Source organism: Lasioglossum baleicum, chromosome 7, assembly GCF_051020765.1.
Source record: "Lasioglossum baleicum chromosome 7, iyLasBale1, whole genome shotgun sequence".
In the NCBI taxonomy this organism is placed as follows: Eukaryota; Metazoa; Arthropoda; class Insecta; order Hymenoptera; family Halictidae; genus Lasioglossum; species Lasioglossum baleicum.
The window spans coordinates 9,744,357-9,768,383 of NC_134935.1; the positions used below are offsets into that span (position 1 = coordinate 9,744,357).

General features: G+C 39.3%; 1 protein-coding gene across 2 annotated transcripts in view; it reads right to left on the reverse strand.

The window, feature by feature from the left end:
* Positions 1 to 24,027, reverse strand: part of LOC143210875 (neurotrimin) — a 230,709-nt gene that overhangs the window by 9,078 nt on the left and 197,604 nt on the right. For both annotated transcript variants that reach the window (XM_076428114.1, XM_076428115.1), the window contains exons 4-7: positions 20,458 to 20,616; positions 14,487 to 14,615; positions 12,075 to 12,212; positions 7,075 to 7,224 (exon numbers count right to left, since the gene is read on the reverse strand). In XM_076428114.1, the coding sequence (XP_076284229.1) occupies positions 7,075 to 7,224; positions 12,075 to 12,212; positions 14,487 to 14,615; positions 20,458 to 20,616 (576 nt within the window). The remainder of the gene's footprint in view (positions 1 to 7,074; positions 7,225 to 12,074; positions 12,213 to 14,486; positions 14,616 to 20,457; positions 20,617 to 24,027) is intronic.

Below are 24,027 nucleotides of genomic sequence, written 5' to 3' on the forward strand. Positions count from 1 at the left end.
ATCACTGATCTGTTCATTAATAAAGATGAGAATGCTCCGGATCTCATCATGCCGTCAAGTCTAGGCGAGGATTTAACGGCCGTCAAACTGTATACCATGGGGAAAGCCGCTTTGTGTCGGATCACGTACAAACGGGCCTTGTCGGCCGGCGCGAAAATGGCGCGCCGAGATACCGCGCCGTGGCCCGATGCTAGCGAGTAATCACCGGAAAAATAATCGGCCAAACGATTGGACTTCCCCCGCACACGATGCTACCAGCGGCTTTGACGTATTGGAATGTCGTCCAGCTGGCGTCCCGCAAAACCCGGAGTGCTGTTGTCACTTGCACGCTTCGTCGAAATGTCGAGTGTTCACCGATGATATTCATTCCGCAGAGCGCCGTGTTTTCCCCGGCCAGCATCGACCGGGCCGATTCGCCTCGAAATACGCTTCTTTTAATTACTTTTTCAAAAAGACAAGATGACAACGCAGCCTGTCTGGAACCGGGCCCGATCCGCGGTCGATCATCGAACAACTGACAGCTCGTAACCGAGCCCCTTGTAATAACCGATCGCCGTTTTATTAGGTCAGCCGAAAACTTCGAGCCCCGTCGATCAGACATGCCACCGCGATCGTCCAAAATACTCAAAATCCCATTACAGCCGAAAATAACTTTGCAATCAGATTATTTTTAATTACTAGACTGCGGACTTTTATGCAAAATTTCCAATCATGCAGGAATCTAAGAGTATCGGTACATTTCGTACAACTTAATCGAACCATTAAATAAATTCCTACTTGGTTCTTATGTCTTGCAATGAATGCAGACAATTTTTAATTTCTCTCAAATTGAAGTTAGAAATTGTCGGCACTTCCGATAATGCAATTAAAAATGCTTAAGAAAAAATGTTATCTCGGTGGGCTGCGTGTTTGCATTTTTTCAAATCTCTGAAAATGTTGTTTACGTGAAAAAGTAAAGGTTGCCTTAATTTTCTTAAATGTCACCACTTGTTTTGGAGATCATTATGCTATTATACTATTTACCAAAAATTTACTAAAATTTCACGACCGTCGAATATCTTAGGACGGCCCTGGTATAAGAAGACAAATTGGTGAGCCGGTTTTTCAATTATTGTCTGTAACCACTGTCCTACCATCCGATACAATTTCCCAAGATGAATTTGGCGGACAACAATCACGTTCCACGTCGGTCAACCTGGGATTTACGGCTCTAGGTGGATTTCGAAGAAAGTCCTTTCTTCTGAAAATGCTTTAAACCCTTATTGAATATCGTTTGTTAACCGTTTAACGTCAATTCGAATTTCTTCGAAAATGATCAATGGACGACGGACGCCTGCTGCGACGTACATTTTAGAACGTCTATTGGAAATCGATCTATTGTAAATTGCTTTTGCAAATAAATATTTAATTGCATGCGGTTTCGTAATCAAACTTGCCCTTTGTTCATTCAGGTTAGCGTTGTTAAATTCCATCCCGATAGTGTAATTGCATTTATTTCTGCTCAATCTATGCAGCCATGATTATACGTAACTTCGAATACTTGCCGTCGTGTGCGAACAATTCTGTGAAATTAGTGTTGCCTAGTTAAACAACTTACGTATCAAACTGGACATGAACTATACACATTCATGTTGGAAAAGTGGATTGAGTACTAGAATACACTGTGAATCAATTTAACAAATCAATATTAATATATTCGATAATGAATAATTGGATTATCTAGAAATTTCAAAGTCAATTGATTACTTCCTGAATAGTTTTATATTTACATTTAATCTCTTTAATAAATGAGACAATGCTAACAATAGAGGATGAGCCAGGATTGGGAAAATCGAGTATAAACGGTGTGAATAGTGTACAAAATGAATTGGGTCAAATATAATATAAGACATAATAAGCTGGAGCTTATGTAAATCCGTCAGGAGTGTAATAAATAACTGTTACGCATGCACACGGGTGTACATGTTTATGTTTATACGAAAAAACAGACTTAAGCGAAATAACAGAATCATAATTAGTAGTTTTCGTATATGAGATAATTTTATTTATGTTATATTGTTGTCGTTTTTTTTTATTGAAGTTTATCTAACACAGCTGAATGGGTACTTACACGTAGATGACATATATCTTTAATCTACGTATCCTTTTAGAAATTCAGCAAATTATCATAAGAATGACACAAAGGAAGAAAATTTCAAGAATGGTAGCTATTATCTGCGTAAATAATGCTGAGGAAAATAAAGGCTTCTTCAAAGGAATTCCATTTAAACCTTAAATGCTTGAAAATCTTTGAAAATTCTGAGAATTTTTCATCAGACGGATAGATCTGGAACGATTTTAATAAAAACACGCAGCTGCAACATTATTAAATTGTGTATTAAGGTGCCAAGACCTACAGTGTTACTAAAAATTCTGGAAATGTTAGATTATTTACAAACTTTTATTTCGCGTAACGTATTTATCATAGTGCGTTCGCGTTCCTCGAGCATCTGTGTATATACGGTTAATATTTAATCCGTGATTTTAGCGCGAATAATAAATAACTTTTTAATGCAACAACGAAAGCCGATAAAATTCACATGGGATAACTTAAACATTTACGGATGAATGCTGCGTTACCTGTCCCGAAAGCTACCTTGCTAGGAATGAAATAATGCAAGCCAGTTTATTATAGAACAATAACAAGAAGAGCAGGAAACATATGAATCTTCTATTAGCGATTAAACTTATTACGATGTAAGTTACTTTTTGCGATAAAGTTCGCACGAAAATATGCAGAGACTTCTGGAATGACCTGATACCCCGCGTTAGAAGAGTACGATAAAATACACATTTCGTTTTACTGGCACGTTGCCATATGGAGTTTGCTACTTCTACCTTTTTATGCTCTTCTACCTTTATAACGCGGTCACTGCTGAACTAGTAACTATAAAAATTTTGCAAAACTCGGAGTAATTTATCTAATGAAACAGAAAATGGCAAGCTATGATTTATCATAGTGATTCGAAAGCAGTCTTACAATTCTTTATAATACCGCAGGACCAAACCAAAGGTGTTCTCATGATGTTCTTCATTTGTACCTGACCCAACACAAATTTTGAGTTGTTGTTTTGTTATTGAACTAGTTAACAAGTTGTATGAAGTTAAGTTCAATGAATTCATGAATGGCAAGAACTAGACTTATGCAAAATAAAAATTTTCTTCATCACTTACAAGATACAGGAACCATATAAAAATTACTTTCTATCTTTAACAATTGTAATAAATTGGAAATAACATATGGATGACTTTAAATCGTCTTAATGTTTTTACTGTATTAAATTACATCCAGCCATTCTCGTCATAAATGCATAAAATCCGCAGTCTAGTAATAACTCAAGAATCACGTTTTCTGACTTGCGTCACTTTTGTCGTAAGGGTGGGTTAAAGCAAGTATGGAAATGAGAGAGTGAAACTACTTCGGACCGCGAAGGGTAAATGCTTACGCGAGTATGACAATTATGACATTCATAACCGGCCCCTTGCCGGCAGGCTTCACTCATTTTTCTGGCAAACTCGGCCCCCGTCGACTCGAACCGGATCGTTATCGAAGTTAATCGGCTCTAATGAAGCATGTAAGCCGCAATTCGTCCCCCTGCTAATTATTGCTAACGCTATTAAACGTTAGACGATGCGGAAATAGAAAAGAGTCGAAAGAAACTCGGAAGTGGTTCCGCCGCGCGGCGGTGTGGAGCGTTTTCAATGGAGCGCGCGGGCTATTCGATTAGACGGCGGGGGCCAATTACTCGAAGAGCTCGCGGTGACGCTTGCATGGCTAGTCGCGCGCTTGATTTACAATTATCGATAATTAAGTACCCGGCCGAGCGTTCTCCTGACTCTTTCTCTCCCTCCCTCTTTCACTCTTGCTCTCCTTCCAGCCATTCATCAATCGTTAAATTCGCCTCCCTCTTTTTCTGCACCCTGTCACTGTGCACGCTTGTTTCCGTCCTCGAGGCTTATCGATACTATAATCCAATAGACGATTAATTACCACGTGGTGCTTGCAGGATGCTCGTACAAGGCGGTTTGCTAATTCATGGCACGACCGGAAACCAGGCCAGCTACCCGTGTAAAAATAAATAAGCAAACCCAAACGTTTTCTGAATCCGGCCGCCGCCGTTAATGAGACTCTCGATTTGAACGTTCGCCGGGCGTGCACTCATTAAAACATAGTGGAACATCCGTAGCTCGGACTAATAGAGCGATATCAGAGTTGCAGGAAGCAACTTTTATCTTTTTTATGTAAAACAATTGGTTTCCCGCTGTTGAACTTTGTTTCACCCTCGCGGAACGTGATGTTTTCGTGATCCAGCGGAACAGAATTCACTTTCCATCATAGAAACCATTGAAATTTGATCATTCGAAGTTAGCTTTGAAGTTTTCTATCCGTGCTTCTCTTTCTGCGCGTGATATTTACTTAGCTGTTTAAACCTTCGTTGCATTTAACATATAATGAGACAGAGGACCATTATGCAAAATAAACATTTTCAACATAAATTGCAACAAACCGGAGTGAACTAGAAATTTATTTTCTTTCTTTCAAAAATAATACAACAATATCTTTACTTTTTTAAATTAGATCTATTCATTTTTGTTATAAATGCAATCCGCTGTCTACATATAATTTAATGTATAGTCTACGTTCGACGCGGCCGGCGAGGTCACAAAAAAAGAAGTACGCGATCTAAGAAACAGCACGGACCCGAGGGTTTTTCTTAGATCAAGACTTTCCTGTTTATGCAGCGTGTATATCTTCATGTATTCGGAGCTAGAGTTACGGTATTACAGCTTTCGTTCGTTGTGGACTTCTTGCTGTAATTTCGGGTAGGATAAAAATTGAAATCTCGCGTGTAATCGGGTCAGATCGCGTCGACGAACTGCGACACGGATACACGATGTGGTTTTTTGCCATTTTTGACATGGTGTGTCGCGATAAGACACGACGCCGCGCGCGCATCCATCACTATCCAAAGTTATTCAAAGCGGAGCCGAAATTCGTTGCCTCCGTTTTTAGTCGAGATTCGGTTTCCCTTCTTCCCAGAATAAATTACGGTGCTAACGTCGTTAGCTAACGAGAAACGCTAACCTAAAACATCGTCTTTTTTCGCCTTTTCAAGATCAGGAACTTCTTTGAGAGGAACGCGAGCAACGACAGCGAGCAAAAAAAATGTTTCATTTAATTTTATCGCTCAAAAGGGAGAAGGCGTTCACTAAACATTCAAGTGCGCGACGTATTTGTTTGTTTTATCCCGTGTAGGTAATATAGAACGCGAGATATACATATACATACATACATATACTCGCGCGGAAAATATGCCAGAGAGAGTCACGTTCAACGAGCATGCTCCACGATCGTGTCGCGAGGAATACAGCCTACAAAAGCGACTTTATAATGTAACGTCAAAGTTGCGCAATCCTCCGATTCTTTGAGCCGTTCGACGGTTTTAATTAATGAATTGTTCGGCAATTTTCTCGGGGGAAATTGCACAACACCGGCAGGCAGTCTATCGAAATAAATAGCCCGTGAATGCTTTGTCGTCGTTAATCCAATTAATTTAATATCCGTAGACTGAGACTCTTTCAAAGAGTGATAGGCGTTCAAATTACTCGAGAATTCCTTAAAAAAAAAAAAAATGAGAAACGAGCTGAAATGGATTTCATAATTGTTGACGGAAGATCAAAGGGCAATGTAATGAACAGACAAGTTATCCTCAATTTACGCTCCAGTAATTAAGACGATTAACGCGATGGAAATTTACAAGAGGTGGATTTCACTTTCACATAAAAATTCTAGGAAAAATAATATTTTATAAAAAACTTTTTGTCCATCACTGCTCTTCATTTGAATGTCTTAGCTTCAAGTGTGCGTAGAAAAGCTGAAGCGTCTATTCCATTAGCATTATTGTGGCCCGCGATAAGGACCGAGAGCGTTTGCAAGTAATTAGGTTACTGCGGGAGTAAATGCAAATGCATTTCGCCCTGACAACAATGTGTAAATGATTTCAACAATGTTAAGCCACCGCGGAGCAGTCGATCGGAATCAACGCGAGTTCCTTTTCGGTCGTTTAACTTCGCGGAGCGTTTAAGACCCCGACGCGCGGAACGGAAGTCCATCTTTGGTTCGAAACAATGGCCCAAGTAGAACGGTATTTATTAAGTTGAATTAATTGACTGCGACAGAGTGGCTCGAAAAAGTCGAGGGAAAAAGTCGGGGTAAGCGGCTTTGAGGGTCCGTCAACAATATTTCAAGTGGGACCACTTTCGATTCGATATTATCGAGTGCCTGAAAACCTGTGTAATTAACAGAAGTTACGATAACGAGAGGATTCGGCCAACTGATAAGTGGAAAAGTTCAACAGTTGGGAAATTTCCTGCACGACTCTGAGAGCACTGAATAAATCATCGCAGAAATAAATCTGTCCGATTGAACAACTTTCGAAACGTCTCATACCGACGCAATTATGTATATTTGCACATGTCTGTACAGCCGCGGATATAACTTTCATCGAACCGAATGCACTTTCTAAACTCGTTAATTTACTCTGGCGTACGTAAAATATTAATTTCGCCTCTTCACTTTGAAATCTTTCATCGAACCAGGGAAATGTGAAATATTCCTTGGGAGAAACCATAACGCTTCAGTATTAATTCATTAGCGACAGTCTTTCCCGTTTGTTTTTCACTTTCGAAGTCACAATAAGTCTAATTACGTATATTAATGATACTTATAGAAATATTGAGTAAATTGAATGTATTTTTCAATTCTAGCCACTTCGAGAAGAAATTAATTTTTCTCAAGCGTTATTTGCCCGAAGTCGATAAAAATGATGAATTGAAGTATTTTATGTTGTTTATGCTCGCTATAGATGCAATATTGCAATTTTATTCTAACAATTTTTAATAAAATACGCGCACCGTGATATTGAACATGACTTTTTGTCGCCGCGGAAATATTGAAATGCGTTACGTATTAATTTAGGGCTATTTAATTACGACGATGTACAAAGTTTCAGATTGTATGACAATTTCACTTACTGTCGATTTTAATTTTCCCATCAGTTTCGCCGAGCGAGTTGGTTGCCACGCATCTGAAGAACCCAAAGTCTTCGGGCCGTACTGATTTTATGGTCAGCCTCATCGTTATTTCGTATCCGCTCGGAATCGCTTCAACTTTGTAGTTGATGTCTGCGAACAAACCAATTAAAGCTTAATAATCCATCTTTTGTCAATTACTGCTCGTTATTTCCAAGTATCTATTAAAATTGCCAATGTAGAGAAAAGTAAGTCTTAGAATATTAAATAATTTTCTCAGACTTCACTTCAGTGGTGAATAAAGAGTATAGAGATGGTTGGAAAAGATAGAGAATCAGATGAGAAAAAGGAATTATAATTAGTATGATATGTATGTTGTTGAAAGGATGAGTGTAGGTTAAGTAGAGCAATTGTAAACAAAGTTCAATCCTTGGCCTTGAGGCTGCGATTAATAATAATATACTTTTAAAAGGACAATAACTTTCTTAAGTTTGGACCATACGACTTCAATTTACCACGTTTTTGTGAAGAAGTTCAAACAATTAGTGTACGCGGTTTAAAGAAGTTTTCATTTGAAAAATTCAAGTCGTTAAGAAAGTGGGTGATTTCAGTATTCATCCGAATTCACGTTTTTGTAGGTGAATTCCGAGGAAGTGAAGGCCACTGACCTCAAAGTTGGAAAATTAATGAAACCAGTGCTCAATTTCACCAAATTCTGTGTTTTCCAATTTTCTAAGGATTTTTTGATGCTATCTAGAAACGTCGCGACTCCGCGCTCGAATGAACTGTTTCCGCAGGCTGGGAAAAAGCGTGATCTTAAATATGATTACTCGCCATAATGGGAAATGTAATTTCCATTTTCTCCTCTCTTTTTTCGAGTTCGCAAAATTACAGCAGGTCGCGGGAGAGAGCGGTGGAAACGAGACTCGTTGCGGGTCGAGGTACGCCTCTAATTCCGTTACCATGTAATTGCACTTGTCGTTCGTTAAAAAGTTAGCTTGTTTTATTAAGGAGAGTGGCAGAGCAAACGCCGGTTTTGAATAAGAAGAAACACGTTGGCGGGGTAAACTTGATATTTATACGACGGGTTGCTAAACGTTATGAAACTGTGTAAAGTTCATGCACCGGCGTTATTTGCACGTGTGTGTCGTTTTCGCTGCAGCGCGCGGCGCGTGCAGCGTCCATCTCCCTTGTCCATGATGTTTTCGGTGCTGCGACGCCGGTAATGTGCAAGCATGAAGCATTTACTCATGACCTATCAGCACACGTCGGCCGTTGAACGTTCAAGTAATAATTCTTCTGTGTTCGCACGCGCTTCTGTTTACCAGTATCCATCGGGTGCGCAAGAAAATTTTGGAAATTTATTGTGGCTGTGTCACAAATCATAGGATCAGGAAAAATCTTAATAATACAGTTATTACAAAAAGTATTGTGTTTAAAATAATTGTGTTTAAAAAAAAATTGTTCCTACCCTTCAATTTCGACGATTTTTGGATATGTTGTAGAAATCGATATTTTGAACAATTTTTCCCTTCGTACATTAGCAACGGTCAACGGTCTTGCTTCGTTTCCGATATATCCGCGAGAAACTTATAAATACAAACAATACAGAAATACAGCAAGTAAATTTCCAGAAAAGAAGCTTGCAGAAATGGAACTAATATTTCACCACATTTTTCATTCCATATTTGCAAACTGTGATAAATAAAACATATTTTCCATTCACGATGTAAACCTTCACTCTGGAAAATCTCGAATTAACAGCACACCCTTCGGACTGGTTTAATAACACTTCCCTACGAAAATATGACTTTCTGTATCTGCACTGAATTCGGAATTGCCGACAATAGGCGGAGTGCAAAATCCAGTGTGGTTCTTTCATTCCACCAGTTGCAAATGCAATATTAATCATGCTGCAACGTTTACCGTTACCACTGCGAACAACGTTTCTCTTTCACAGGGTGACACATACGAACAACGTGTGATTTATATTTTTCATAAAACGTCATGCATTGTATTTGACAGGCACGCGGCAAAATTCTACATCTGCCGGGTGTCCACGCAACATTCGTTCCTTCCTTCATTTTTTTTAGTTTTTGTTTATTGTATATTCCAAAAAAGGAACACGCGAAGCAAAGCCATTTTATTTTAAAGAACGGTTAGAGCGGAACACAACGCGGGCGTTCCGGCGCCGCCGCCATTGAAAACCGAAGAATGAGGGGAGAAATTCTATCACCGTCGACGCGACTGTCCCGCGAAACAATTTTGCGCTCTGTTTCGTATCACTTTTTTAACACCCGGTCCCCGCTTTCATCTGCATCTTTCTTGCCGTTTGTTTCGTTCGGTTCAATCTGTAAGTTTAACGAGTTTCTGTCACGCCATCGCGCCGCGCCGGGCACCGGAAGTTTTTCGCACTTAAACCACCGGCGACGTATCAATTAATCCGGAAATAAATGCCGCCACGCTCTCTCTTTCTCTATCTCCGTCTCTCATCCCGCGGCAATTAAGCATGGCAATAATTCACGTTCCGAAGGAAAATTAAGATATGTACAGAATATCGCGCGGTTATTATTAATTTCGTACCGGGCGCCGTGTTATCAATTAAGCCGGCGCGGCGTCGGCAGGGATCGCGGGGGCGCAGTCAACACGCACGCGCCCGCTGCCATGAACTTCACCTCGCCCTTCAACAGTTATCATGAGGGTCTAAGGCTGCGTTTAAAGCGAACCAACGACGTTAGGGTGAAACAATTAGCGGAAACCGCATTAGCATTGCTCGTACGCGGGCCCGGCCTCATATATCGCCACGAGGAGCGAGTAATGAACCAAAACGAAGAAAAACTACGTTCCGCGGAGTTGAATAAATTATCTCGCATAATCACCCGAATACACCCCGCGAGAAACTATGACGTATAAGAAAATGAATGAAATGTGTGTCTAGTAAGAGTTTTTTTCGGCCTTCGTTCGTTACGTTATTGTTTACATCGCGACGTAACACTTAATCCAGCTCTTCAGCATTTCAAGAAATATAAATATTAATAGAATAGTGTGTGATAAATTGTCAGCGTTAAACAGTTAACGAGCGGAAAGTTTTTTGCGACTATCTCGCAAACCAGAGCCGACCGCCAAAAACTTTGAAGAGAAATGTTGTTCAGAATGTGAGGAGGTAGCACATCGACAAGTTCACCGAAGAAAGGATTTTTTATATACGTGTAATAGTATTTAGCTGACTTCACTCTACAATCCAATCTAGAATGATGTTGATATTTTAATTTTTATTTGAATAGAATAGAATTATTACTAATAATAGCAAAATGTCACAATAAATCGATTTTACCCGATCCTTCTTGAAATATTTTTGTATTTTTCACGTGTAGAACAAGTTGAACTATTTAAAAATTGAACGTTGCGTGACAAAATGAGAATAATTGCGTTTCAGAATCTTTTCATTGAAATGCGAATTTTCATGTAGAGATACAAGAATCGCAACAGCCTGTTGAAACAGAATTCCACGTTCTGCGTTATTAAAATTACCAGTTGAGAAAGAACGAGATTGCACGAATGATAATATTTTATTTTCATTTTGAGATTTTTATGAGCTGTGAACGCACAAAAAGCCCCAGTAATAACTGTAGCTGGCGTAAGAAGTTCTTTTATAAACCAGTTTCACTTTACCATATCACAGGACGAAGAACCACGGAGAGCATAAAGGACGTAAGTTAGATTTTCGTATGTTACAGAATGACTTTGAACTGAATTTGCTCGAACTTTCCAACTTAAACATTTACCTCGTTTCACCGTGATGAGATTACTTGTGCAAGAATTTTCTTTTAAGCAACGTGATTCCGGGAATATGAGATTTAATATCTTAACTCGTTGGATAATTATGCAGCGACTGTTAACAGGTTTGGTATTCGTGCTATTATCCTTGTTCCTTTACGTTAACGTCCTGTTATACCCAACTGAACTTATGATGTGCTCAGGCTAATGATATATGGATCTGTCAAGTATACGGTGCTGAATAGAAACGGAGATAATGCACGAAATATCTTAACGTGTACATTAGTGTACAATGTAGATTGCAAATCTTCATGCATTTATAGCATAAATAAACCTTCTGTAATACGAGAAAATCGAATGTCAACATGTACATCCAACGAAATTAATAGTATTTATTCTCTGTTTCTATGACGAGCAATAATGTAGTCAACGGGAGAAATTTTCGCGTTAGTAATAAACGTCGAAATATACAAGTTTGAGTCTCCCAGAAGTGGGGCAATCACATGTCCAGATTTATACATAAATTTTGACGTTATTGTATCCAGTGCAAGTAGCTCGAAATGAATAAAAATAAATTCCTTTTATTGTCTGGATTTTCTGAGGTTACTGAGCTGGGGCAGTCAAAGTGTTATGATGTGAAGAAACAAATACAGGATGAACATTATAAAGCATTACTTTAAATGTTTGAGATGAAAGTTGTTCAATACCGAGGGGGCCATCATGCGACGGGACTTTTATTTTTCCCGGTGGACACACCAAGGTGAGGTGAAGGTCAACTTTCTTTTTTTTGATAATAGAGTATCAAATTCTGAGTATAAAAGTGTTGACCTTCATATGTTCTAAACTTAATAGTTAACGAGATATTATCCAAAGAAGAAAGAAAATTTTGTTTCGATAATACCTCCTTAACTAATAGATTTAGAACATATGGAGGTTAATACATTTTTACTCAGAATTCGATAATCACTCGATTCATGATACAGAAAGTAGGTCTTTCGATTAAAAAAAATCAAGGTGACCTTCTCCTCACCTTGTAGTGTCCATCGGGAAAAATAAAAATCCCACCACATGATATCCTCCTCCATACTGAACAACTTTCATCGCAAACATTTTTGCGTATGATCAATATTTTTGAAGATATTCGTCTGTAACGCTTTATAATGTTCACCCTGTATATTTCCCAGTGCACTATTGTTTTATAGTAAAACAGGATGCATTTACCATACCATTTGCTACAGTTTCATTCGACGGCCTCGTCCAATAGGTGATCGGTCTTGGAAAAGCCTCGCTGCGACATTCCAATGTAAGAGTTTGTCCCTCGTAAGCACCTACCAGCTGATTCTCAATCCAAACCATAGGCTGAACTGCGACAAGAAATTTGATCAATACATAGATACCTTGTAGGACAAGCAGGCATCAAAATTTTTGACGTATGGTTGCAACGAAAAGGGACGTGGTATTTGTTTTTCCCCACCCTTCGAAAAACATTGAAATTTGTGAAAACATTTGAAGTTTGCACAACGTCAACGATTCAGTCAACACGTAACGCCCTTATGCATGCAGTAGCTATTTTTCTACTTGTCACAGTTCTGATCGTATCTTTTTTTATTGGTCGAACTTCGGCAGGAAAACTACAATTTTCGACATGAATCGTCAAATGTTATCAATCCGACAGATCCCTGAAGTGTTCAATATTGAACTCGCGAAAATCGTTGATAAATTCTTTCACGTTTAGTCGAGTATTATCATATCAGTCGGTATTCGAAGAAGTGAACAATTTTTTATAGAGTTTTTAATATTTTCGGCCTTTAGCACGATAAAAAACTTAGAAAAATTGGTGCTAAACTTGTATAAGAAAGGTCACACTCGCAATATAATTTATATTTCGTTTTTTTACACGGAAAAATTTGCAAAAGATCGCTATGAATCTAACACACATGGCCCTTGAACCGGTAACGATTTATGTACGAAATCGTCGTGGCTCCCAGCAAGAGCAAAGAATAACCGATTCGTGGGAACGGAGCAACGGGATTACAGCCGAAAGCGTGCACTTCGAGGGTCCTTGTTTTAATCAATCCGTGACGGTGTCGACAGGCCGGTTCGTGATAGCGGCGGTTCGCCGGCGGCAGAAAATATTTAAGGCGCTACTTCAGTTTCCGGAGACAATGGTTCCCCCTACATCTGCCATTCACGATGTCCCAAGTGGCGTCATTATAGTATGCTTCCGTGAGAGATCCACGGCCACGGTTGTGAGCCACTTCAAATTGCATTTTCGAGCACGCGTGTATGATACCCTTCCTCTTACGGCTCTGACAGAAATTCTTCGCCTACCTAGGTCGTTAGGGGCCGTGACAAGTTCATTTCGTTATAGCGTCAGGAACTTCACTTCACAATTGCTAAATTGAAAACTAAACAATTTAAACGCAGCAAATGGAAATGGAACGAGCCATTCGGCTTTCCTTTCGATTGCTCGTCTGCTGTGAATCGAATTTTCCTGTGGGTTTTTATTTACCCAGGATGTGAATTGAGATATCAATGAATTTAAGGATATTAATGTTATCCTCAGTTTTTATTACTCCCTCTGTCTCATAGTAATAGTAGCAGTTGCTGAATTTAATTTGTCCCATAATAATAGTAGCAAAGGAAAATAAATATAAAATGCAACATTTATTATCAAAAAACTAGATTACATTAACCAATAAATTAAAAATATTGCTCCAAATTTTTTCATTTTGAGTGTTCAGATAGTTACTGGATTTTTCAATAATTTCGTAACTGCATTTTAAACTTGTAGGTAGGATCCCTTGGCTGTGAAGTTTAGCATTCCCTATCCTATATGCGTGAGCTTAAAATTATTATTGGAGTCATCGTTCTTTATTGCTTCCAGCATAACTTGTTTTTTTTTATCTTACTTTTACAATGGGTTGATATTCAACTGAAATAAAACAATTGATTTCGATTAGCGGATGAAATTAGAAGAACAACAGTTATAATTCGTAATAATTAGGTTAACCTAAAAATTGTTATCTAAATAAAAACATAACATAAAGTTGCATTCGCCAATAATTCCCGTTTAAATATTCACTTGCTACTATTATTATGGGACAGAGGAAGTATAGTCCGTAGTTTATGAATATTTACAGTCTCTTAACAACTTTACAATGGCCATGCAATCGATGAGGTCAATTTTTATTTTACTCCAGGCATCCCTGCGAATACCGCAATGCGAAAATTAATTCTGGGAAAGAAATTTCTGTTTTCTAAAAAGTCGTATGAAATATAAATACACCCCAGTGTGGTTACGATAATTTTAACGTTCCCTCAAGCGCGGCCATTTAAGTTGACACACGTCGAACGATTTCGTTTTGCAGTTGCAATTTATTTTATTTATCGTTCCAAACATTTCTGGGAATATTCCGTTTTCAATAAAATGGAAATAATGATGAATTCATATAAATTTATATTCAGTAAACATTTTAATATTAATTTTTAAGAAATTAGTTTTGCAGTTCTTACAAAAGGGCTGTGCGTGTTGTAGCTCCGAAAATGGGATTGTTTCCGCATGAGCTGGAGGTTACAATTAGATGTCAAAGCAGCGGGGCACATTAATGTCCAATTTGTTGGTTTAGGCTACTTACAGTGAACAATGAGAACAATCCGTTTGCTGACTGTTGGCGGCACTCCATTCGAAGCTATGCAGAGGTATGGTCCCATGTGGAGACGTGTGACACGCGTTATTTCCAACTCCGGGCCCTGAAAGCTTGGCACTGTAACAAAACCCATGAACGTTGTGCACGTGGTACCGGCATTGTTACGCGAAAGAACTACATGTCACTTCGAGCGACTGCACATGCACTATTTTCCTATCTGCTGCATTAACCGTTTCATCGTGTTACACAGGGATCGCGCTATCAAATTAAAATGTGAATGGAAATTAATCGATAATTATTCGAGGATCGACAGCAGGCTTCCATTGAGAAATTACTGGAGCTGCCATGAAACTGTTATTAGATACTGAAACATGAATTATTCCAACTTCCCGAACAACTATTTCGGCAGCGCATATCCGACTAACTAGGTCAATTATTATTAGACTATCAGAGATTCGGGTATGCTTCGAAGATTCTTACCCTCTTAATGGATCGGCGGAAATAAAAAAAGTGTTCTTTCGTTATTGGTAAACAATAGCTGTTTATTTTTTAAAAAATAAAAAATGAAGTACAAAATATATGAATATCATTTATGACACTTTTTACAATATTTCCAGCTTGTGAGTGTTACGGGATACTCACTAAAGGCTTGCCGGGTGAAGGTAGGAACACACTACTATCTCGAAAAGCAAATCACAGAAATGAACAATTGTGAACAACTAAAATTTTTACAACCGTACACGGTAAAAAGATTACAAGATCAGATTTAGAGAAAGGTCTCGCATAACTGAAATAGAAATCCTCGAATGTGAGGTCCATAAATCAAACGAAGTGATCCAGAATTTTTACGAAGAAACTTTCTTAAAGATTACGACTTCCGGTTTCGAGTCACTTCGAAATTGAAGGATCACAGTAAAAGTATTCAATATCTTTGGGAAAGATGAATATCAATTAGTTCAGTATTAAACGGAAGTTGGAGATATTTGTAGAAGAGAATAATTCTGCAAAGGGAGTCGCAAACAGAATCCTTGTGACAGGCTATAATAAATTCGATTGTCGTTTTAACAAACAGTCGATGCAGTTCTCGATAATAAAATCGTTTGCACCCGGTAGTTTCGTTTATCGAGTAAATAGATTTTAAGACACGTCAATGTCGCTTTATCGGTGATGCAATTAATTGCATTTTATTACATTTCACCGGTGTGAACACATTTCGCTGCACAGTTTAATCAATAACCATAGTTCGGTCTAACTCGATTAATTGTCTTGGACTTTGAAATTGTTTCGAACAGCTATACTATGTACGCGTTAAACCGTGATCCAGTTTAAATTGCTGTAACGTTTTCCATAAAAATGTAATGTAGGTGCAACAAACAGAAATGAGTTGGTGCAATTTATAAAATGATAGATAAATTAAAAAAATGTTAGAACGTCAATGTATTATTTTCAATTTATTAGGCTCATTATTGAGAAAACAATGTTTATATATAAGTCTTCTAATTTTTGAAATTGATACGGACAATTTTTATTATACATAAAGATCCGCAGTGTAATAATAATAATTGAAATTTCTCGTTGAAAAAAATTTCTCATCTGACATCTAATATCTAAACAGAATTTCTGCAATTTCTTCTGATGGAAACTAGCGGCTTCTGGATTTCTATTCAGTGGAACGAGACGTATGGAAATTATCTGCCGGTTGTTCTAACGCAAAATTGAATGAATCACAATGTTATTTATGACGAGTGACAAGTAGAAGGAGCAATCTGAAATATTCGTGCACGGCGAAATCTTTCGCGGGATTCGGCCAGGAGCGTTGATCTCTTTAAACACTTGTTGAACGGAATATTTAACTAGTTGGGATTCGAGTCACGTGTCGAGCTGTTCGCCCTTCAGCAATTACCAGAGCATTGTCTCTAACCATCCTGAAATTACCGACAGGAACTTTCACCGGGGTGCCGCGCGCCGGTTCGTGCTCTTCATTTTTGCCGATCGGTGCTCTCCACTCCGTGCCTATGCGAAACGGCAGAGAGATGAGTGTCGGAGCAAGAGGGAAAGGAACGATGTACAACGACCGACGAAATATTTTATTTTCACTCTACTTATCGCCTAATGGAATCGCGATCGAACTCACCCCGCAACCCTCAGAACGGCCAGGGACGACGAGAATAAAAGGAACCGACGACAAATGCTTAAAACGATTCCTCAAAACCAAGCACAGACGATAAAAGATTCATCCGGTGAATAAATCACCGGAAATTCATTTCTTCTCTTACGACCGTCACGGAAAATCCTTTCGTCATGGTTTTACATTCGCCCCGACGACGCCGCGACCGTGTCGGCGGATTAAAATATTTTAGCAAAGATTCGATAACTCGGTAATTTCCTGTTGGCGACGTTTTTACCAAATATTTAACGTGCCGTTTACAATGTAATTCCACTTACGAAAATAGAATATGCGAAGCATTCACGGTATATTGCCAGAATATTTTGAATTTGTTTGATACCTCACACGGCAGATCGCATATTTTTGATAGAAAAATTGAGTAGAGCTATATTTTTTAAAATGCAAGAGCAGGTGGATATCAAAGATTTTTCTTGAACAAAAACATGAGGGCCTCTCATATTTACAAAACGTAATCAAAATCCCTTAAGAGGATACACCACCATGTCAGTTTTAAATTATTGGTAAAATAGAACATTTTTTTCAGTACTTTCATATTTTTTTATCATTTAAAATTACAAAGTTATGTATACGTCATCGTGTTTGGCGGGTTCGGCAACATAATCGAGACAGTCAACAAATCTGTGAATCAAAAGCACACGATCAAATACTTTCTGATTCAGATCACAGTATCCACCAGACAGAGATCGTTATCTCCACAGAAAAATTCGTTTGGCAAGAAAAATCCATTTTCCTTCGTATCTCGAACGTAATGTAAAAAGAGAAGGGAGGAAGAAAATTGCTTCGTAGGCTTGCTTCAGAAGGCTAGCACGCAGGATCTTAAGTCTCCCTACTTTGACAGCTTCTGAAAATCGTTCTTTTCGCATTCTCTATCAGATTCATATTGTGAGACATAATTCCAAAGTGTTATATACGAATCCGTAACATCATCAATTTTCACAAGTTATTTTGAATTCATTAAAATTGTTGAAAATAGAAAGAAAGTTTTGTATGGTTTCTGTATCTTGCATTTTACGAAGACAATTTTTATTTGGCAAATAGATCAGCAAGGATTGCTAGGATTGCTTTTGAGTCGTTAAAACAGGGAACATAAAATATTCGTTAATATCCTGTCAAGATTGAGAAATACAACTGGAAAGTTTGAAGTCAACGTGTGTTCCACCCTTTCGTTTCGAAAAGCTTCCCAGTGGGAGCATCAGTTTCCACCTTTACAGTAGAAAATAGGGAATATTTATTTACCCTCTGAAGGTTGATAAATACAGCTAGAAAACATGAAACCGATAAGTTTAGTGGTTCTGTTTTCAAAAGCTTCCCAAGGGTACCATTATTTCTCGACGGTCAAAGTAAGGAATACAAAACGCTTATTAATATTCTCCAAGGATTAAAAAGTATATAAAAGCCAATGTTTCATAAAAATTTGATATCGTCCGCGAACAATAATTTTCTTTTCTTCAAAATGCTGTTGGAAGAGTATTAACGAAGGGTTGTACTATCGATTTCATGGCATCAGGTTTCACGCTTAAAGTAGTAAGTAAATTTCGAATTTTGATTTCTTTGCGTTATAAAAAATGTAAAAAACATTTTATTACAAAAATTTTACTTTGGAGGGAAGTCATTCCTCTCTATTCTCCCATATGATTGTCTTTTCACGCATTTTTGATAAACTCGCAAAAAATTGTTGCAGTAAAAGTTACTTGTAAAGTATATGGCAAAAAATAGCAGTAAAAAGAATTCATAAAATAGTTGAGATTATTTAACCTTTCCAAATGAAATTGTATTTTTCAAAATCAATTAGTAGGTCTTAGAAGAGTATTCGGGGTGTTAGATCGAGAGTAATTGGTTTAGGGGTTATTAATTTGGTCCCGAAATTCCCTATAGCATTGAACAGTGTACATCGCGTCGCGTCGAGAAAACGGGCTAGAGGAGGGACTAACAGCGGAGCCAACCCTTCTGCTTACGCACCTGCACACGGTACAATTCGAAACGTCCCCTGCACTTCCGCGTGCAATTAGTCACAGAGCGGAGTGAACAGACGGCGGGCGCGGCTGTGAGAAAGGACGAGAGAGGATCGGAGGAATCGGGCAAAGAGCGGGCGAAGGAGAGGCGGCCGAGTAATTCGACCAAGTGCCAGGAATGGTAATTACGGGGTAAAAGGACGTAGAAAACGGAGAACGCTTTGACGGGTCAAAAACAGAACTGCTCTTCGGCGTCGAGTCGATTCGAGTCTAGTCGATCCGATGCAACTGGCCGCACAAGGATGCGTTATCCGCGGGCCTGCTCCGGGCCTATCGATTTCCGAATACACCAAGAGACCAGCTTCCTGCAGCTCTATCGCCGGCGCGGCCCGCTACAACGGTTCGTTTATATAATTGAAGTATCGAAGCATTAATCGAGGATCTAAGTAACGAAGCTTAATTGACAGGCTGGTTTCTACAGGAGATTAATACGTTCGAGGGAAGAATACGAGAGCCTCAGCCTTGCTAGGTAGTCAGCTCGTTACCTGAAAGGGTTGACAGCGTCGACGAGCTGTTTTCTCGTTTATCAAGGTTCTATTATTGGCATTAACGTATCGCCGTCTTCCTCTCTGCTACCGTCTTATTTAACTTTCCATTATTCATCTTGTGACAATTAAGTTCCTAATTGGTCGTGTTATTGTTTCGTCCTTGATCGAAACAGTAGAATCCTGTTTAAGGTAGATCTAAAGTATTGAAGTCGAGTGTTCGCGAAAAAACTGCAAGAAACTTCCAATTTTCAACATATTTCATTCCAGATTCGATTTTCCAAGAAATAAAATAGAACCTCAATTTTCCATAATCTCCACAAATCGTCACACTTCCATCATGACAGTTTCGGCGCATTCTAGACTTATTTTATCTCACGTAAATCCGGACAATGTAACCTTTGTCCATTTGGATCATCTAGGTCAAATTTCTTCTCATCAGAGAAAATAACTTTCTCTTCCATTTCTCAATCCAATTTTATGAGTATAATACTTATATTGAATCCTCGATTCCTGGATCACGTAGCTCTCCTCCCGCTGACGCAGTGATTTCGTGAAGGCTCTTTTCTAATCTTTTTGATAGTGAACCTGTACAGGGTCTTCCGAAAATGAATTTTCTTGAAAGGAGTGATTCCCGAGGTCTTGTGAACTACATTGAAGTACTGTATTTACTTGCCAGAACCTTTACTACCTTCGTCAATTTTACGAATTTCGAAAAATTTTCTACCCGCCAAGGTGTGACCCCTTAAGGGTTAAAAAAGTTCTACAGAGACATTCGACGAATTCAATTGAGAACCCGCCACGCGCCGCGTCGCATTCATTTTTCCAGCAGAACTAGCGCACAGTATGAAATAAACAAACAGGACGGCGGAGGCGCGTTGTCGACACTCTCCTATGGCGTCTAGCTGCGCAATAAAGATGTCTCGCAATCAAAGAAGATAGGAAAGACCGGCCGCTTCGTCTGTCACGACTTTATTCGCCGGTGTGGTAGGGTAGAGAGAGAGAGAAAGAGAGGGAGAGCTACAACTAAGGTGTGCAGCTCGCAAGGGGGTGGAAGTGGCAATATAGGTGAAACGATGCAGCGGGGGTGACAGTGGCGGGTAACAATACCGGTCGGAGGAAGGAGTTAAGCAGATAGAGGTAGGTAGGAAGGAAGAGCGTTCGTCTATGGGGGGTGCTGTCTCAGTCAACGGTGCAAATAGTGTCGGGACAGCAGCGCCGGGTAGCAAAGGTGTGAACCAAGCTGTTCCAAGTAAGCCGTGACGAGTACGTACCCTCGTGCAAGTTTGACAGCGTGATTGTTCCGCCGGCTTCACGACGCCACGTGACCGTTGGCTCCGGGGTGCCGGTCGCGGCGCATCGTAACGTCACGTTGCTCCCCTCTTGCACCGCCATGTCCGTGCTGGTAGGGTAGTCCAGGATGTCCGGGGGTACTGAAACAATGACCACATTGCAACGGTGTCAACCCGCCTCCCTCGTGTACGAACCGGCAACGCTCGAACGCAACACCATTCGCGCTCGGATAGATGGCTATCTGACCAGCACCGGTCCGATCTACCGACGCCTCGTTGTATATTCGCAAATATTGTTCGTCGACACACGCTCGGCTCTCCGGCTATGCGCCAGCCTCGACATCCACGAATAGCAGTGCGTTCGGCCGTCCCATCCACTGCAATCCGATCGTAAAATCTCGAATCTGCTTCAACTACCTCGCGTACGAACGCAGCCGAACTTCCTGCGTTCAATCTTCTCTGACGATCGCTGGCCCGCTACTCTTTGGACTTGGTACATATCGATCCGAACACGATGGATTGCTGCACTGTCTTTCGATGAACGAGAGCGACGCCGAGCTACTCAAGATTTTTATGGATACCGCAGTGCACGTGCTGCGAACCTTTGCTTCTGCTGACCCATTCTTTAGAAGCTTCCCGACCGAATTGATTGACTAACGTTCGAGGTTTCTTGTATGTATATTCGATTGGCCTGATCGGTGTTTAACTTTTTAGGTTTGACGTTCATTTTGTTTGTAATCGAGGCTAGTATCAGCGAATGATAGAAATTGAGAGAATATTTCAAGAAGGGTGATTTTTCAATTTTCACTCTAATTTTTATTTTGTACGGTTTATCGATTTGAATGAATGGCTGATCTGTCGTTGTGTAATTTATATGTTCAACTGTTTCGCTGGTGTTAACTCAGTTTCCTTTAATTTATTTCCGTTTGATAACAGGAATGATTGATAGCATTTCTTGAAATGTTTTAGTATACACGTACAAGAGACATATTTTTAGAGACGTATTCAAATAAAATTCAATGTTATGTCAGCTGTTATCTCAACCAATCAAATTTTGATCGTGTTAACATTATTCGAAAAGTTATCATATTCTTTGATCAAGTCTACTTCACTCAATTCCGTAATAATTAATTAAAGAACCCGGCTGGTCTGTATAATGCGAGTACAAAGGCTGCGCAGACTGTCGAAACTGAAAAAAACCGATTGTATTAATTGACAAAGCTTCATATTTTGTTACCGTCCACGGAAATGAAGAGCTCGGCTGAAATGTAGAACCCCGCAGAGGATTATTTTCGCACTTCACGATAGGACTATTAAAATTCCACGCGGCGTGAAACAAAACACTTTCCCTTTACGATTAAAATGGCGATTAAAGTCCCCAAGCGTGGCCAATTATTGCAAGCCAATGCTGAAGAACAAAAGATCATCGCACCCCTTCGTCGGGTAGGGTAAGAAGGGACCGTTGCACACGCGAGAGGGTGGTTATTGCCATTTAATTTTCCCTCTTGTGTGGCGTTTATTCCGCGATTTCGTTTCAGAAGTATTCGATTCGCGTCGAGAACGTCCAATTGAAATGGTTTTACCCTCCGTTTTAATTACTGCGAAGAAATATAACTATTTTTTGCTCCTTCTTCGACTCTAGCATGTCTAAATAAACATTATCGCTAATTTTCTCAGTTTGGTTTAACAAATATATTAAAAGATCAGCTGTTATTCAAAAGTTTTAATATATTTATTAAATTATAGCTGACTCTTTTTCATGCTAATTGTAAGTCAAAGATTTTTCTTTAGCGAAATAGGATACACGATAATAATAATAACACCTATAGGTCTCTCGAAAGTCTTTTGAGTACCGGCAACGTTTAGAAATACAGTTTGTACTGCTCGAGAATGAAAATTGCCAACAATTCGCAGCATCGAAAAGGGATGAATCGCCATGACGTCAGAAGCACACGAGAAATCCCATTGATTGAATTAAAGCGGGCTTTTTACTCCGCGACAAAGGAATTTATCGACGCGGTAACAATTCCGCGGGAGCTGTTTTAAAATACGAGGAATTCAGCGTTTCGACGTCGAGAAAAACAAAATGTAATGGTATTGCACAACGACGGGTATTAAAAAATAAACAGTCGCTGACCGATCAAAGGTTACCAGTTACGAGACCGCCGACAATGACCGAAATTAAATTTCTCTGGGGACGGCGTAAAGCACTGTGACATGTGGTTCCTTCGACGTTTCATTAATCGGCGCTCCACGCACTCGTAAAAGTGGTTTTTGCTCGCGTGTGCAAAACGGAAACGACTGCCGGACCATGGATGTCTCTAGTACAGGCCGGAACATGGTAGATTTGGCATCACTGTCTCAGTCCGATGTGAAGTGAGTTGAAGTCTCTATATGTATATTACTGACTATATGCAGTAGCCTGATCGGACTGATGTTCTGTCTGTACACGGTGTTGCCACATCACGTGTTCCGGCCTGTACCAGAAACGGCCGTGATTCTTCGCAGAAACTTTGCGGCGAGCCGGGAATTTCGGTGGCTGATTGCTCTCGCTCGCAATCAGTGAGCTCGGCAGATACAGTGCTGTGAATATTTATAAACACAAGCAGATTTTCTGTATTATTTTTTCAACGGTTCCAAGGAACTGCTGATCACGCCTGTACAGATAGAATACGGAGTTTAAAATATTTACAGCGAATGTTGCAAAATAAAAAGCAATAAAATTTCAGCGACGTATAATTGCCGGTAGAGTGGTAAGACATTTTATATATATCCTGACAATATACATATTACTTTATTATTTCATGAATGAAGAAAATTTTTTAGTGAAGACATTTTGCCCTGATAATACTTTGCCTTATTATATTGTGCAAGAAGAAAATATTTTAGTGAAGTAAAGTAAATATTTTAGTGAAGAAGTAAAGAGGTAAAAAATCACAAGAAGTGGAAATTGAAAAAGTGTTTCCTTTCATTTATTTTATTTTATCGAGCATTCTTGATAGTTCTACATAAATATCAGCTTCGTGCTCGGTTTTGAATCTTGTCCGAGACTCGGCTTACTCTTGTACGGTTTTGATATGCTTCAAAGAAAGGTCCTTAAGAGATGTTTTCACGACGGCCACTTTTACGACTTCTGCTTTTCAGGAATCGTCCGTATCTTGTTCCTCCGACGAGTTTCCAAATACGTGTTCGGAAGGTAAAGTAGTTCTATAACGAACTCTACACAAGAAAAGGTCCCCGGAGTGTGGTATGAACTTTGCAAGCAGGTTTTACACGCTTACTGAACTTATTGCCCTGATTAAAGTAACAGATGGTTCTACGTTCACGGAAAAAAATCGCAAACCCCGTAACGTCAATTAAATGTAAAGTAGACAGTTCGAAGCACGAATTGCAACACAGAAATGGTAACTACTAGACTGTGGATCTCTCTGGAAAATAAAAATGTTCTTTGTCAATTATTGGAAACAGGGGACACATACAAATGTATTTCTTCTCTTTACAATTTGGATGTATTTTTGTCGGCCAACTTTACACGCGTGTCAACTTGTGAAC